Below are 16719 nucleotides of genomic sequence, written 5' to 3'. Positions count from 1 at the left end.
TAACAATATTTCCCTAGAGCTGAAGCTTTATAGTACCCTATGATCAGTAGACTTGGTGCATGTGAGGGGTTTGTGCTAGTCTTCTGGAGGTGGGGCCTGCTTTGCTGATTCTCAGGTAGACTTGCCCTAGAGGTGAGGCACCTGCAGGGCGCAGAGGGGAGGTGGTAGGAGACTTGTGTATGTGGCTCCAGCCTCCACTTGGTGGCGCTGTTTTACCCACTGAAGTTGGTTAGTGCTGACTGGTGAGAGGCATGGCCCCACTCTCTTGTCCCCGGAGTGGGGATCTCACACCTGTCACTCTTCTGGAAGCCCTCACAAGAAGAGCAAGCAATCACCTCTCTTGTGTCCCTGGCTTCTGCCAGATCCCAACCTTTACTCTGCCTGCATCTGAGTTGCCCACTGCCAGGTGGCACAGCACTCCTGTGTTTTATCTCAGGCACGTGGCTGGGTTTCAGAACTCCACATTTTAGCCATCTGCGCAGTGCTGACCCATGCTGATCCTCTGGGGGAGGGTCTCGCTGCGCTGTGGTGGGTGCTGGCTTTCCCCAGAATTCAGTTGCGTGAACTTCAGAGTTTATGATAAAGTGCAGTAGAAAGCTGGCACCATGGCTCACTGCCCTCAGCCAGTGACTCTCTTCCTATTCCAGTGAATGGGGCAGCTCATTGGTGCCCACGGAGACTTTTGCCCCCCATAGGGGCTATGCTGCCTCTCCAAAATGTACCCAAACAGGGGACTTGTTCCTCTCTGTGTGACCCGGGGTCTCCTCAGAACACACTGCCTGCTCCTGGGTGTCTGCCCTCTTTCCCCCCCTGCAGCACTGCTAAGCCCACCACGTGTGACCCAGGCAACGGCACAGACCTCCAAAACTTCAAGCTCTGTGCTTCGCTCTTTCGAAGAACTTGGCGGTATTCAGCCCGTCTCCCTTTCCCAGTCCACGGTTCTGGGGAAGAATTTTTCTTGTGCAATTGCCTGCACATGCTTTCACTCTTTCTACCTCTCTCCTTTCTCCCTCACTCTCGCACTCTCTGCCCAGTTAGGGCTCCTTCCCCATCGCAGCACCCACAGCTCTTCTCTCCCCCAAATCAACTCTCTGCAGCCCCTACCTTCCGTGAGGTGGCAGTTTTTTCACCTCTAGTTGTACATTTTTGCTCTCTCAGTCCTTGGATGGATTTCTTGGGTTTCAAAATTCGATATTTACCTAGTTGTGTTGGAGGGATGAGGCAAGCCTAGGGCCTCCTGACTCCTCGGCCATCTTAACTTCTCTCCTATGCATCCGATTTATTTTGGATCATTCTTCCTGGCACTTTCAGACTCTGAAGCTCTTTACTCTTACACTGTCCTTAATCCATCAGAAGAGTCTATTCTTTATGATCATGCATTCATTTGTTTGCCGTGAGATGAACGTTTGTTGGGGAAGAGGATATTTACAGTCTGAAAGTGCCTTCCCTCAAATTACTTAGTCTCCTTGAGGAGGCATTAGTGGGAGGTTGATGTAGAGACTGAGGAACAGGGAAGTCCAATTATATCACTTGTGCTTACTGGAAAATTCCCGGACCAATACCCTGGGGAGTGTTTGTAATATCATGGGAAATGTAGTAGGTGTTCCAAATCAGCACCAAGCCCTTGGGAGTCGGCACATAAACCTTCAAAGGTGAACTGGATAGCTCAAGTCCACAAAGGCAATGGTTAAGCTGACAGGAGAATCAAGGTTTCCGGCTTCTTTTGAGTTCAAGGCTTCTCCCGGTGTTTTCTGTTAGCATAAGATAATAAAATAGATGTGTTTGTCTCACATCCTTGAATCCTTTCTAAGGAGTAAATTAAGCATGAATAGTAGAAATATGTCCTATGGGAAGCAGAATGGCTCCACTTCCATTTTCTGGAAAGAGGACCTCAGTTGCTGGGTAGCTGGGATTTCTGGGCATCATGATATAATTTTTACACACTGTCCCACTTAAAGGGCCCAAGACTGCAAAGTGATGTAGGCCAAATGAGATTCTATCTGAAACTCTTTCATATATTTAAAGTACGTGTTTAAACTTTCCTAAATTTCTTCGTGTTTCCGGTGTGTAACATTTCTCTCCCCAAATTGTTCAGTTCTCTAAACGTGAAAGCAGGTTTGTAATTCCATTATCTGGAGCATCTAATACAGTGTTTTGTACACAAAACCGTTGTCTTTGAAGACAAATTGGTGGATGCTAACACTTAGGGCTTGAGCTCACATTCTTTACCCCATGGCAAATCGCTCTTCATTTTACATCATTTGGGCTCTGGGTGGAAGCGGGGCGGGGGGGGTGGTTGTTGAGTGACAGTCTGGGCTTAGTGATTTTCATTGAAGGGTTTGAGTTCCTGCCATGCATTGCACTCAGGGTCGGGTTACCTGGTATAGAACCTGACAGTCCATGGCCAGGGGGCTGGAATATGCAACTTAACCTTTGTGGGGACCAATGTCTCCATTTCCATGAACAAGATGAGCAGGGCCTTTCCCAGGCTTGAGGTGAGGAACGTAGAGATATTAGCATAGTGACTTACAAAGCAGTGATTGAGAGTGAAAATTAAATAAGTTAAATAAAAAATATAAATGAAAACATACAAAACAAAATAACTTCCTTACGAACGCGCACTACAGAGTGTTAGTGTTCCTCTGCTTCTACGGATTCTGAGTCTCAAGTTGGGGGCCATACTTTGTCACTTTTACATTGTGGGCATCCAAGGAGACTTATTTCACTTAACAAGCACTGAAAGTGATTTCTCTGTGCCAGTTATAGGTGAAGCATTTTGCAGCAATGAGCTCACTTACTCCTGATTTCAAGACTATGAGGTAGAGGGGCCAGGCAGTGAAGCAACTTGCCCAAGATTAACTATTAAGTAGCGGGTCTGGGATTCCAACTCAGACAGTTTATCTTCAAGAATCCTTACTTTTAACCTTCGAGGATGCTGAGGGGAGCTGGCTGAGAAGACAAAGGCGGGATATTCCTTGTTCCAGCTGAAATCTCCTTCAATGTGAATGCCATGATTTTCTTAATTTTAAACACATGGCCTTGCTTTGAGTCAAAAAATAGAATGGAATTGGGGACTTGATCATTTTCATGGAGGCCTTTGGAAATGAGTCCAAGTTGAAGGGAGGACACTGACGCTCTCCTCCTGGCAACGTAGAAAACATTTTCTGGCTAGCCTGAATTCATCAGGCAGATGTGCTCCTCCGATATTTGAATATTTCTGCATGCCACGAATGTTTATAAGGTCATCCAGTGCTTGTATAAAAATACAAGCAAAATCATCCAGAAATGTTTACGTTCTACCGAATGAATTCATTGTGTGAAATGGAAGTCCAACCCATGCCCTATATACTTTATCCTTTTATAGCCGCATCTGGACAACTTGAAACAGTAAAGTCTGAGGTATAGGCTTTGGGTGTTTACAAAATTCTTCCTGAGTTGGGTCAGCAAGGCCATCTTCTTTGTACAGTTGAAACAATGTAGCAACAATCCCTTTATTTTTATCAAGTTTCTGTTGGTCTGTGGAAAGACATGGAGACATATATATATACATGTATGTTTGTATGTATACACACACACTATTTATAAATCAACTTTTTGAGATATAATTAACATATGGTATGGTATACTCATTTTAAATGTATGAAGACATAATTTTAATTATGAAGTTTTTTTTTCCCCCCTAGGTATATATCTAGAATGGAGAATCGGAAGATGTTTTGGGAGTTCATCTTTCTTGCAGCTAGTTTTGGCTTCGTCAAATCACAGAGAATGGGTAATGCATTGGATTCCCTAAGCCAAAAACGATGACCTTGCTGGGAACCTAGCGGTAGTGATAATCCTAAAAGAAAATATTACAGAAGCTTCATAATTAACAAAAGGGAAATGCTTCTTTTCAGTAGAGCTTAGAACCTAGAAGCTTTTAGTGAACAGCGGGCACTTGATGTTTTCAAAGCTTAACCTCAAATGACAAAAAAAAAAAAAAAAAAAGATGTGAAAAAATGTTCTAATTCTGAATGTATTACCAGGCTGTCAAATGCTTTTGTAAATATAAGCCTATTCTCTTGACTCTGCATTTTGCTTTCTCTCTTTGGGCAGAGTTGTTCTGAGGGGTAATTGTTGTTACAAGATGGATAGCTTCACTGAACACTTGCGACAGCTTTGCAATTTTTTTTGCAGTTATTTGAACAGATTGTTGTGACTTTTCACGATGAAAGTCTCATGAAGAGAAGATTGGTTAAGTAGCCTAAAGCCCCACTGAGACAATCTTGAAGCTTAAATATTTATATATAATTACACAGACTGTTATTTGTTAGGAAAAATACATGAAGCTCTCTAAATTTTCCCTCCAGCTCTGAATCCTCTCTCTTGTGGACAGAAGCTGTGACAGTCAGTCTTTTCATGTTTCAAACACCTTCTAAAATGACAAAGGACCTGTGGAGGGGCTAAGAAAAGCAACAATGTACGAAAATGTAATATATCTCTCAAGGTGCACGTGATGGAACCAATACTTAATTTGTCTGAAAAGAAATATTCTACAACTGTGAGGTTTCTCCTGATTGGAATGATCAGGGAAATACTTTCATGGTCTGTGTTTGGTCTCCTCTGAAAGAAATGTTAAGGGGGGACAAACCAGTCGGCCCTTCCTGGGGCACTCACTGAATACTCTCCTCTCAACAGCAGTGCGTTGTGGAGGGCCAAGGGGAAATAAAGCTCAAAAGGCCATAAGCTCATTTATTATCTGCCTTTTCGGAAATCATGACTCCACTTGGCTTTACGACCAAGATTAGGCAAACTCCTGAGAGGTGGGACTCTGGAATCTAGAAGTGACAAATGGATTTAGTGTCCCTAGGGTACACCAACCTTCATGAGCTCTTCTCTGCCTAAACTCTTACAGGGTCTTTGCCTTTCTATAATATGGGCTTTTAGTTTAATCTTTATGGCAGTCCAGAGTATGGACTGGATGTCAGGAGACCTGGTTTCTAAACTGATTACATGGGTTACTTTGCCTTTCTCGGTCTCATTTTCCGTATCTGTGAGATGGATGAATTGGACTCATTATTCTCTACTCGCATTTTTCAATACAGTGGCCACTAGCCACATATGACTAGTTAAATTAAAATAAGTTAAAATTCAGGAAAATTTTAAATCTAGTTTCTCATTTGTACTAGCTACATTCCAAGTGTTCAACAGCCACATGTACCTGGTGGCTACAGTATTTCATTGCATAATCTCATAAGATTATTTGTAACTCTAAAATTTTCTGATTCCCTTATTTGGTTTCATTAATGTTCAATATTTCCATTCTTGTAAGTGACGCCTTCTCCTTTTCTCCCTCCCTCTCTCCTTTTCTCTTCCTAAGTATTTATTTCCTTAAATATTTTTGGGGTGATTACTCTAGGCTAGACACGAGTGACGGACAAAGAAAAGTTATGGTATGTGTTTTCATGAAGCCCACAGTCTAATTGGGGAGATTGGCATTAATTGAATAAACACTTTAATGAATGTTGCATTACAAACCAAGATAAAAGAACATGATTCTATGAGAATTTATCAGGAGGAGGAGGGGAGGGAGGGAAAGGAAAAGAAATGAAACTCAATGGAAAGAAACTCAATGGAATCGTATGTTGGAGGCAATAGCAAGTGGGAACGTGGCAGGTTGAGAACTTAGGCTAAGGAGCCTGGACCATGGAGAACAAAGTGATAAGGCAGAGAGACAAGGAGAAGGCAGAGAGATCAAACTAGAGAGTGCAGGGTCAGCCCAAGGCAGTATTTAAACCCTCTTCCTGGCACAAAACCAAACATAAGATGTGTTTAACCAGTGTGGGATCATCATCCCCCTTTTTCAGCCACTTGAAACTAACACATCTTGAGGTGGTTTCTGCTTTTGTTTCTCTTCTCTCTCATCACTAATTCATGTGTTCTCCTACCATCATCACAGATAATCACATTGCGAGGTATGGGGGAGAAGTCATGCTGGTCACTGATGAGTAGATCATAATCACCTCTTCCTTTTTTTTTTTTTTTTTGGTCCACACAAGCACTGTGTTTAATCTGTGTACTTATTTCTTGTCACAGAAATGTAATGTTCGAGATGGAAGAAACCAGGTCATCTGGTCAAACCCTTATTATAGAGAAGACGAAATCTGAGAAGCAGAAAGATTAGCTTTTTGCTCAAGTCCTGCAGCCACCTGGTGTCTGATCCCTTCCATACTGGAGACCAGGGTGGGCCCAGCTGGATCACCACTTAGTCTGACCACCACTGGGATTATGGTTCCCAGGGTTACAACTGGGTTTGGGAAAAGTAGTTGTACAGTGCAGACTTGAATTCAGGGAGCCAAAGGACAAATGAGAGCCACACTTATGGTAATGCCATGAGTCAAACTAAAAGGGGATGGTGGTAGGTAGGGAGTGCCAGAGGTCAGAGCTGGAAAGCTGATCTTAGTTCGGGTCTCTAGAAGCAGAGCCTGGGACAGGGATTTGGTGAATGTGTTATTTTGAGGGAGAAACCTATAAGGGAAAGAGAGAAGTGAGACAGGCTGGAGGTGAATAAGCCGAGCAAGGATGTAGTCTCAGGTAAAATGCAACCTTGGCCTGAGCCATGGAAGATGCTGGAGCATAAATAGCACCATGAATTATTTCAGTTAAAGGAAGGCGGCCAGGTGTTTGTATCCCCATGTGATCGAACATTGGCCACCCGGGCAGTGTAACTTTCCAGGTGTCTTCGGATGTGGCTGCTCCTTTCAGCCAGGGTCTGGTCTCTGGACAAAGTCTCAGAGGGGAACAGTTAACTGTAGTGCTTGAAGCAGCTGGGCATAGGTGTGCCCACCAGCAGAGATCTAGGTGAGGTACCAACAGCATCCTCTGCTGGTAGAAAGGTGGTTTCTTTTATTAAGTTTAAGGGATGGGTGGAGGGGCATGGTCAGAGATCTCACTGAAGGGGTCAGGAGTCTGTTAAAACGGAACAGAGGCTGGCAGGTGAACGAGGGTAGCCATGAGGCAGCAAGGGAGGATGGTGGTGTGCCTAAGCCGTGCATATTAGCTATCGTCAAAGAGCTGTGCAGGCAGATCTCCGGGGTGTAAAGGCAATGAATGGGGAGAGAGATAGTCACAGCCAGGAGCTGGCAATTTTGTGATGTTTTATCTTGAATTGACTCTCTTCCCCAGTCTGCAGGGAGGCCTCTGTGGGAGATGTCGTGTTCCTGGTGGACACCATCATCAACCCCCAACATGCCCGTGACGTGCGGAACTTCTTGTACATCATGGTGAATGGCTTCAATGTCAGCAGAGAGACCATCCGCGTGGGGCTGGCTCAGTACGGCGACGTACCTCGTTCTGGATTCCTCCTTTCCACCTACAACCGCAAAAGCGATGTGCTGAAACACATTCAAAGGTTTCAATTTAAGTCTGGGGGCCGCAAGATGGGCCTGGCCCTGCAGTTCCTCCTAGATCACCACTTCCAGGAAACAGCAGGGAGTCGGGCCAGCCAGGGTGTGCCTCAGGTGGCCGTGGTGATCAGCAGCAGCCCATCTGAGGACCACGTGCCGGAAGCTGCGGAGGCATTGAAGAAGGCAGGCGTCCTGCTTTATACCGTTGGTGTCAAAGATGCAGTCTTGACCGAGCTCAGGGAGATTGCGAGCAGTCCGGTGGAGAAGTTTGCCTCCTTTGTCCCTAACTTCTCTGATCTGAGCAGTCATGCTCAGAAGCTGCGGCAACGGCTCTGTGATACTTTGGCAAAGGCAGCTCAACCTGCCGGCTACGTCTTGCCAGGTACAGAGGATTTCCCCTTCTTATTTCTGATCTAGAAGTCACAGAGCTCAAACCTTTATCTCTTACTCATCTCTCCTGCCATCCTTCTTATTTCCCATATGTGTGCATGTTGATTTTTAGTATTACAGTCTCACTAAGCTATCTGTGCTCTATGCTCCTCTCCAATTATTGACCAGAGACTTAGCAACTTTTTAAATAAATCCTGTGGGCCTGATGCTGGTTCTATATACAGATGTAGTGTAAATCCATTTCTGAAGGAAGAATGTTCGTGCCCAGAATTATATTATTATGCCTAGATTAACTTATCCATGTTGTCTGGATGGGGGGGCAGGGCAGAGGAGGAGAGAGGGGCAGCAGATCCCCCAGGAAGCTTATTTAATTTACTGCCAGCGTGTTGGTATAATGTAATGGTTATGAGAATGAATTTAGGGAGAACTAAGGTCTGGGTTCAAATACCAGTTCTCCACTTTTTAACTGTGTCCGTTTGAACAAGCTACTTTATCTCTGGGAATCTAAATTTTCTTCCCAGGATGGTAGTACCTGCCTCAGAGAGTTGTTGCAAGCATTAAGTAAAATTGTGCAAGTCGAGTGCTTCTCACAGTGCTCAGTCCTTCAGAAGTGATAAGCATCGTGGTGATAAGCATTGTGCTCATTACTTGTGATGACGTAACTGTCATTAGCTTTGTCCTTCCATTGGTGGTGATGGGCATAAACTTGCAGAAATCCTCTACAAATTAATTACTTAATTCTATCAGAAAGCAGAGACCTTTGAGCAGAGGAAGAGAAACTTGTTAGTGGTTTTCATCAAAATCCATAAGAGGATAGAGCCTTCATTCCTTATTCATTATTTTGGGATTTCTAGATAAGGTAGGTAGATGAGAAGAAGTGCTAAAATGTTTCACCCATTTGATCCTGCTTGGGTACTATATAGTTTGCCAAACTTATTTACATTGCTGACCTGACAGATAGGTAGATACGTAAGGCAAATCTTTGTTAGACACATAAGGGAGTGTATGCTATATAGGGCAAATAGTATTTACTCTTATATAGATATGTAAGGCAATTGGTATTGTTAGTTGCATTTTTCATGCGCGGCAACTGAGACCAAAGGTAACATAACTGGATGGCAGAGCTAGGATCTGATCTCAGGTTTGTTAGAGCAGATCCATCCCAATAGAACAAGGGTCAGAGATTGTGTTCCCCAGAAGCAGAGCCTGAGGCAAGGATTTGGCTATACATTATTTATTGTGGAAGAGCTCCCACAATTTATTGGTAAGGATGTGGGGGGTGCAGGATGGAGAGGCAGAGGAAAGAAAGGAAGGATGTGATCTCAGGTAAAAGTTCCACAGAGGGTAGTTTTAGTTTGATCCTACAGGAGAACTCAGGAACAAAAATTATGCTTCAGCTAGGCTTTCCTATACTGTAGGCAAGGCAGCCCCAGTAAGCTGAAGAGAAGTCCTCCAAAAAGCAGTGTCCAGAAATGGGAAAAAGGAATTCGAAAGGACCTGGGCAGAGCACTAATGATTGTACTACAGTGGATTATCTGATTTTATCCTCAAAACAACTCTGTGAAAGTGTGAGGGCTGGTATAAAGATTTCAGTGCTGCAGGGAAGAAAATTGAGTCTCAAAAAGGTGAGTGATAAATAGGCCACAGGGCTCCTAAGTGATGGAGCTATAATGAGATGTATCATGGAATACATGGGTATATTCCAGCTTTCTGACCTGTTGCTAGCAGCACACTTGTAGAGATGAAGTTTACTGCCATTGGGAAGAGGAAAACCGCTTTCTCAGCATGCTGCTATGTTTATAAAAGGGTTTTTCTTCTTAATGAGGTTCAAGGGATTGTCCAAATGGATTCTAAGACTGGAGGTATCAATAGAACAGGACAGAAGCCTCAGAAGATGATGGAGTCGAAGGAAGGAAAAGCTCAGGGAATGTTGTCACTTCTCTGAGCATTGTCATTTAGGGTGGCTGAGGGTCATGGAGTGTAGTCTGGCTGGCACTGCTCTCCTTTCTGTACACCGTTCAGCTCCATTGGTTCTGAGCATTTTGAGTGAAGCCCCACAGACCCCCCATGCCTTTTGTCCTCTTTCTTGCAGCTTGCAGAGAGGCAGTCCTGGCAGACATTGTCTTCCTAGTAGACAGCTCAGCCAGCCTTGGACCCCAGAACTTCCAGAAAGTGAAGAACTTCCTTCACTCTGTTGTCTTGGGGCTTGGCATCAGCAGTGATCAGGTCCGAGTGGGACTTGCTCAGTATAATGACAACATCTACCCAGCCTTTCGGCTGAACCAGTACCCTCTGAAGAGTGTGGTCCTGGAACAGATCCAGAATCTTCCCTACCATACAGGAGCAAACACAGGCAGTGCCCTGGAGTTTATCAGGATAGACTACTTCACTGAGGCAGCTGGCAGCCGGGCCAAGGACAGGGTTCCTCAGATAGTTATCCCGGTGACAGATGGGGAGTCAAATGATGAAGACCAGGAGGCAGCCGACAAGTTAAAAGAATATGGAGTTCTTGTGTATGTGGTAGGGGTCAATGTGCAGGATGTTCAGGAACTGCAAAAAAAAATAGCCAGTGAGCCATTTGAGAAGTTTCTCTTCGACACCGAAAACTTCCACATCCTGCAGGATTTCTCAGGAGGTGTTCTTCAGACTCTGTGCTTGGCAGTGGAGGGTAAGGTAAAAGGTAAGCAGCTATGTCAAAATCCAATATTCCGACCAAGACACGTAATTACAGTATGATTCAGGACACACAGAGTGTAGTGAGAGGGCAGGAGAAGGAGTCGGCTGCCATCACTGTGGAACCTGGGAGGACTTCCCGGGTGAAGGAACATTGGACCTGAGGGTTGAAGGATGAATGCTGTTCTCACAGCTAGAAAAGGACATCCTGCCATGTTGTTCAGGGGAAGTCTAGAAGACCCGTGTTTTTGATCCTGCCTTTGCCACTTTCTAGTTATGTGAGTGTCAACGTGCAGGTTTCACTTCTTCACTTTAGTGTTCTCATCTGTACAGTGAAGATGACACTTGCCTACTAGGATGGTTTATGAGGATTAAATCAGGCAACGTATAAAAATTGCTAGCACAAAATAACTGCTCTGTACGTGTCCATTTCCCTTGCCTCTTTCATTGGTGGAAGAACAGGTAAGAGGTACTTTCGTCTAAGAAAGCAGACAGCAAAGGAAGTGGAGTGTGAGAGGGAGAGAGCCTTGTGATAGTCTCACATGGAGGAGGTGGGAGTACCATACATTCCGTGTTACAAAAAGAGCGGACCTCTCCCTCTTATGTTCCCCACGTCCTTGTATCCAATTTTCATGCGATCTTGATTTGATTTACTTTCTCCTCTGTGTCTTTTCTTTCCTTCTTCTCTCTTTCATTCCAGAATTCACCGAGGCTTATGCAGATGTGGTCTTTCTTGCCGACACCTCACAGAACACATCACAGGCGAGTTTCCAGTGGATGCGGAATTTCATGTCCAGAGTGGTTGGCCTGCTGGATGTTGGCAGGGACAAGTACCAGATTGGACTGGCTCAGTATGGCGGTCAAGGTCACACTGAATTTTTGCTCAATACCTATCAGACCCAGGATGAGATGATTGCGCACATCCACGGACACTTTTTGCTCCGGGGTGGCTCCAGGAGGACAGGCAAAGCTCTGCGATACCTTCATCGGACCTTCTTCCAGGAGGCAGCAGGAAGCCGGTTTCTCCAGGGTGTTCCCCAATATGCAGTGGTTATGACCTCAGGCAAATCTGAAGATGAGGTCTGGGAGGCCGCACAGACTTTGAGGGAGAAAGGCGTGAAAGTCATGTCTGTGGGTGTACAGGACTTTGTCCAGAGAGAACTGGAGGGGATGGCAACCCCACCCCTTGTATTTGAGATGCAAGGACAAGATGGAGTCAGACAGATTATGCAGGATGTGAGTGTGGTGATCCAAGGGACCGGGAAGACTGAGTTTGGGATTGAGTCCGAGAAGGAGGCTGTAGTAGGTAAGGTTTGGTCCCTATGTGTGTGAGCCACCAAGAGGTCTCAGATACTCTGGAGAAAGAACAGAGAAGGGGGCATTCTGGATTCAGTACTGGGATTCCACATCAGTGAATGGGGAAGAGGAGGAGGAATGGGGTTCCCTCAGGCACACACCTTGTATTCGTTAACTGTGGTCACAATGGCGCCACTTAAGAAGCCATCCAGAAAAAAGAATCATTTATTTTCTCAGATCTGCTGGGGATCATCTAATCTTTGTTGGGCTCAACTGAATGGCTTTGCTGATCTTACCTGGGCTTATTCACGGATTTGAGATTTGTCTGAGGGTTGGTTGATCTACATTTGGCTTCGCGCCATAGCTCTCATCTTCCTCCTGGGATTATTAGGCTAGTCTGGGCCTATTCTTCCCGTGGTAATTACACAGGTGCAAGAGAGAAAACTCAACTACATAAGCACTTTTAAGACCTCTGAATCATCATCTGCTGATATCCCATTGGCCAAAGCAAGTCATGTAGTTACGTCATCATCAATGGAGTAAGGAAGTATATTCCTCCCATGGAAGTGAGGTGTAGGGAGTGAATATTTCTGCACAATAATTCAAGTTACCCTATGCCTTTTTCAGGAGAAAGGAGCATTCAGGCTTATCCCCAGAGATTAAACAAAGTCTGTCCTTCAACTGGTGTTCAAGATAGTCAAGGGAGGTGCTATTGACATTCTGAGAGGGACAATTCATAGTGTAGGATTGTACTGTGCATTGTTAGAGGCGTAACATTCCTGGTTCCTGCCAGTAGCATCCCCAGATTTTATGACAATTTGAAACACCACCGTATATTTCAAAATGTCCCCTGGGGATGAGAACCATGGAGACTTAGCTCCTGTTAAGTCCTTTTATACATTCTAATCACTAGCCAAGCTGAACTACTCAGCCTTTACTGTATACTTGTCATACTTTCCCACCACTGTCTCTGCCCTTGAATACACTGTACTAGCAGCCTAGAAGGCCCACAGGCAAAACTTTATCCTTCAGTAGCTACGTTATTTTCTTGGTGGAGCTTCTAGTTGATCCTCACAACAGATGTGATAAATCCCTTTTTTCTCTGAACTATCATAGCTCTGCCCAGACCTCTCAACGTGTAGAGCTTGAGGGTCCTTGGAATTTTATAGGCGGAAGAGACAAACACATGTGAGACAACATGAGGAAAATCTAAGTAGAGGTAATAAAGAACTAAGAAGCACCTTCCAGACCCTACACTAAGTAGAAGTAGAAAGGAGGATATAATGGAGAATCTGACCTGAGAGGAATTGTGTTGGTTCCTCAATAATAAGTATGATTTTAATATATGGGGAGAAGGGAGGAGGCTACTCTTGGTAAGGGGAAGAGTAGGGGTGTGGAAATGTGAATGGGCTGGATAAATGGGGAAGAGAGTGGAAAAATGGAACAAATGGGAGGAAGGGGGAGGGTTTAGAAGTAGTGAGAGATAAGATTGGATGAGGTAGGATGGACCCCAAGGGTCCCAATGGTACTGGTAAGTAACTGTAGGCTTTTAAGCAGGAAAAATGACATGACCAAAGTGGTCTTTAAGGAAGTCTTCAGGGGCCAGGCTGCATTCCACAGGACACCTCAAACTCAGAAGGACTTTAAGGCTGAGCTGTCCCCTAGCCACATAGGATGGCTGGGTCTAGCCCTGTGGTGCCTCTGATAATGAGAACAACTTGAAAGGAGAATACAGTTGACCCTCGAACAACTCAGGGGTTAGGGGCACTTACCCCAGCCCCCATATTTGAAAATCTCCATATAAATTTTGATGCCCCCAAAACTTAACTATTTATAGCCTTCCATTGACAGAAACCTTATGGATAGCCTAAACAGTGGATTAACACATTTTTGTGTGTTACATGTATCATATATTGTATTCTTACAATAAAGTAAGCTAGAGAAAAGAAAATGTTATTAAGAAAATTATAAGGATGAGAAAGTACATTTACAGTACTGAAAAAAAAATCCGCACACAGGCAGGCTGGGCCAGGGGCTGCACAGGGTAGGTGTGGCACAGCCTGGTGATTGCGGGTTGGTAAGGGCAGGTGCCAGGTGGGCCCATGGGTGGTGGCATACATATAGCCTTGAGGTTCAGTACCTCTGCCCCATCTGCCTGGGGGTGTAGCGCCAGCCTGTGGCCATGGGTAGCTGTGGCCACACATGAGTGCACTGGCCTCTGCAAGATGCAGGGGCAGGGGCATCACATGGAAAGAGGTCTGCCTGGGAGCTCGGTGAGCAGAGAATGGAGGGGAAGGGTGCGGGTACACCAGGGACTCAGGGGTCCCCACACGGTGCCATCCCTGCCATCTGGGTGTTTTCCTCTGCTTCAGCCCAGCCTCCTGCCCCAGCCCTGGCACTTTACCTGACCATCCCATGGACATGCAGGGCAACCTGTGGCCCTGCGCAGTTCTGGGGCCCCAGGGGGCTGCCGACAGCCTCAGCAGGCCTCCCTGGTGCTCAGTGGGCAGCGGGTGCCTTTGGTTGTGTCTATGGAGATTTGGATGACCTGCATCTTTTGGGGTCAACTCTTAAAAGCAAAACCCACGTGTGTAAGAGGACCAGCACAGGTCAAACCCATGTTGATCAAGGGTCAACTATAATACTAGCAGGTATAACTTTGTACTAGCAGGTGAAGGAAAGGAGAAGTCAAAGGTGCCTGGAGTTTCTAAAGAAAGTGTTTTAGGCTTGGCAAAATTTTTGGTTCCTTATAAAAAGGGGGAAATTACAGGACATCACGAGGCCACAGGTAAGTCACAAGGTTACTCTGTGGCTTCTCTAAACTTTGTGTCACAGTGCCCAGCTGTCTATAGCCTGGCTTCAGCCTTCTGCATGTGTGGCCTTGCTCTGTGCTAGGCAGGCTTCTGTCTTCACATGTCAGAGCAGATCTGGACCTTTTTGGTGTGTGGACACAGTGGATTTCTGTTAGGAACTGCCTTAAATTGGATGGGAGGAGTCTGCATTCCTCTTGGAAGGGAGTTTATGCAGTTGCAGCTTCATTCTCCCATTCGAGGAACATTCAAGAGAAGGCTCTTTTATAGCAAAGTGAGAAAGTTCGCCCAGGTTTTGGACAAAGATTTTTCATAGGAACTTGCAACATTTCGTGTTGTCTCTGTTGAAATGACATGAGATCTTTCAGAGAAAGGGGCACAAGTTAATAGTCACAATTTCTTATTTTCTTCTGTACCAAGAGGAAAAATTATTAAATCAAGGAGGTTTTAGGTCTATAATAGAGAATTTGACCCAGTGTTTCCTGAAACTAGAAAAATGAACAAAAAAACTAGTCAAGCAAGACTCAGATGCTTTTAATGAACTTTGATGAATTGAAAAATGATCTTAAAGCACTTTCTTGTGGATATTCATATATTTACATATTTTGCAAGTAATGTGAATACTCCTTCCAGTGAAAAATTTTGCTATAGGTATGAAACCTGTGATGTTCTTTGACTGTCATGCCAAATACTGGTCATAAAGGCTTCTACTAAATTCTAAAATTCATTAGTATAAGTTAGTATAACATATTTATTAGAATTTTTGATCCTAAATATATTATTACAGAATTTAAAAATGTAGCATACTACAACATAAGAATATAGCAAAAATCTGTGATTCAGTTGGTTAAGTGTTGGACTCTTGATTTCAGCTCAGGTCATGCACTAGGGATTCATAAAATTGAGCCCAATGTCAGGCTCTGCACTGACAGCATGGGGCCTGCTTGGGATTCTCTCTCTCCCTCTTTCTCTGCCCCTCCCTCACCTGCACACGTATGTGCTCTCTCTCTCTCTCTCTCAAAAAATAAAAATTAAAATAATTTAAAATATGGCAAAAATATAGCATGATGCAAAAATGAGTATCATCTTTTACTCTGTTCTCATCCTAAAGCCCTTCTTTCTGTTTTTGTTTACAGTATGTCCGACTGCTGTCCCAGCTGATTTAGTCTTCCTCATTGAGGAATTCAGCAAGGACAGGCAGTCGAATTTCCAACAAGTTGTCAACTTCTTAAAGACCACTGTCCGCTCTCTACGTGTTCATCCTGATGTTGTGAGAATTGGCTTGGTATTTTACAGTGAGGAGCCACGACTTGAGTTTTCCCTGGATGCATTTCAGAACCAAGCCAAAATCTTGGAGCATTTGGACAAATTAACCTACCGGAGAAGAAGTGGAGGGACCAAAACTGGTGCTGCTTTGGATTTCCTAAGGAACGAGGTTTTCATTGAGGAGAAGGGTAGCCGGTTGAAGCAGGGTGTGCAGCAGATGGCCGTGGTCATCATAGAAGGCTTCTCCCAAGACCATGTGTCTGTTCCAGCTTCTCTCCTCCGCAGGGCAGGGGTTACCATCTATGTGGTGGGCACCCAGCTTGCCTCAAACAGAAAGGACCTGGAGATGATGGCATCATATCCTCCTTGGAAGCATGTCATCTCGCTGGAATCCTTTCTGCAACTCTCTGTTGTGGGGAGCAAGATTAAGAATCAGCTCTGCCCTGAGATTGTGGACAACAGTGTTTCCATTTATGGGAGCGGCCGTGCCCTGAAAGAAGGTAAGAGGACCTTCTCCAAATCTGATCTTTTTTTTTTTTTTTAATCTTTACTCTGTTTGTTCCATATACCCACATCCTCCACTCCTCATCCAAGGAAGGATTTCAGGGTCAGTTTATTAAAAAACAGGAGTACAAAACTTACAAAGTCTTTACTGTGTTTTGATTCCAAAAGAATATAAAGAGTGAACATGCCTCACTCTACCTTTCTTGGCTCTCATCCCTTTTATTAGTTTGATGAAGATCTACGTATATTTACAGTAGAGGCCTTAGGGATCTAGGTATGGATTTACTAAATCTTAAGCTACTTGAAGTGGAAAATTATTTCTAAAAAGATACCAACATTCCTGAAATTGAAAGATTTTAACTTTAAAATATAAATGAAAGTTAATTTGCCAATCT

At 44.5% G+C, this 16719-nt stretch overlaps 1 protein-coding gene across 1 annotated transcript in view; it reads left to right on the top strand.

Moving 5' to 3' along the window:
- LOC122229346 (collagen alpha-4(VI) chain-like) overlaps positions 1-16719 on the top strand; it is a 147276-nt gene that overhangs the window by 41435 nt on the left and 89122 nt on the right. Inside the window, exons 5-10 of the mRNA XM_042954381.1 lie at positions 817-906; positions 3684-3772; positions 7165-7767; positions 9868-10455; positions 11149-11754; positions 15691-16320. Coding sequence (XP_042810315.1) covers positions 817-906; positions 3684-3772; positions 7165-7767; positions 9868-10455; positions 11149-11754; positions 15691-16320 — 2606 coding nt within the window. The remainder of the gene's footprint in view (positions 1-816; positions 907-3683; positions 3773-7164; positions 7768-9867; positions 10456-11148; positions 11755-15690; positions 16321-16719) is intronic.

The sequence above is a fragment of the Panthera leo genome, chromosome C2 (genome assembly GCF_018350215.1).
Source record: "Panthera leo isolate Ple1 chromosome C2, P.leo_Ple1_pat1.1, whole genome shotgun sequence".
NCBI lineage: Eukaryota > Metazoa > Chordata > Mammalia > Carnivora > Felidae > Panthera > Panthera leo.
Note: the sequence above shows the minus strand (reverse complement) of the source record. Positions and strands in the feature narration are given on the sequence as shown.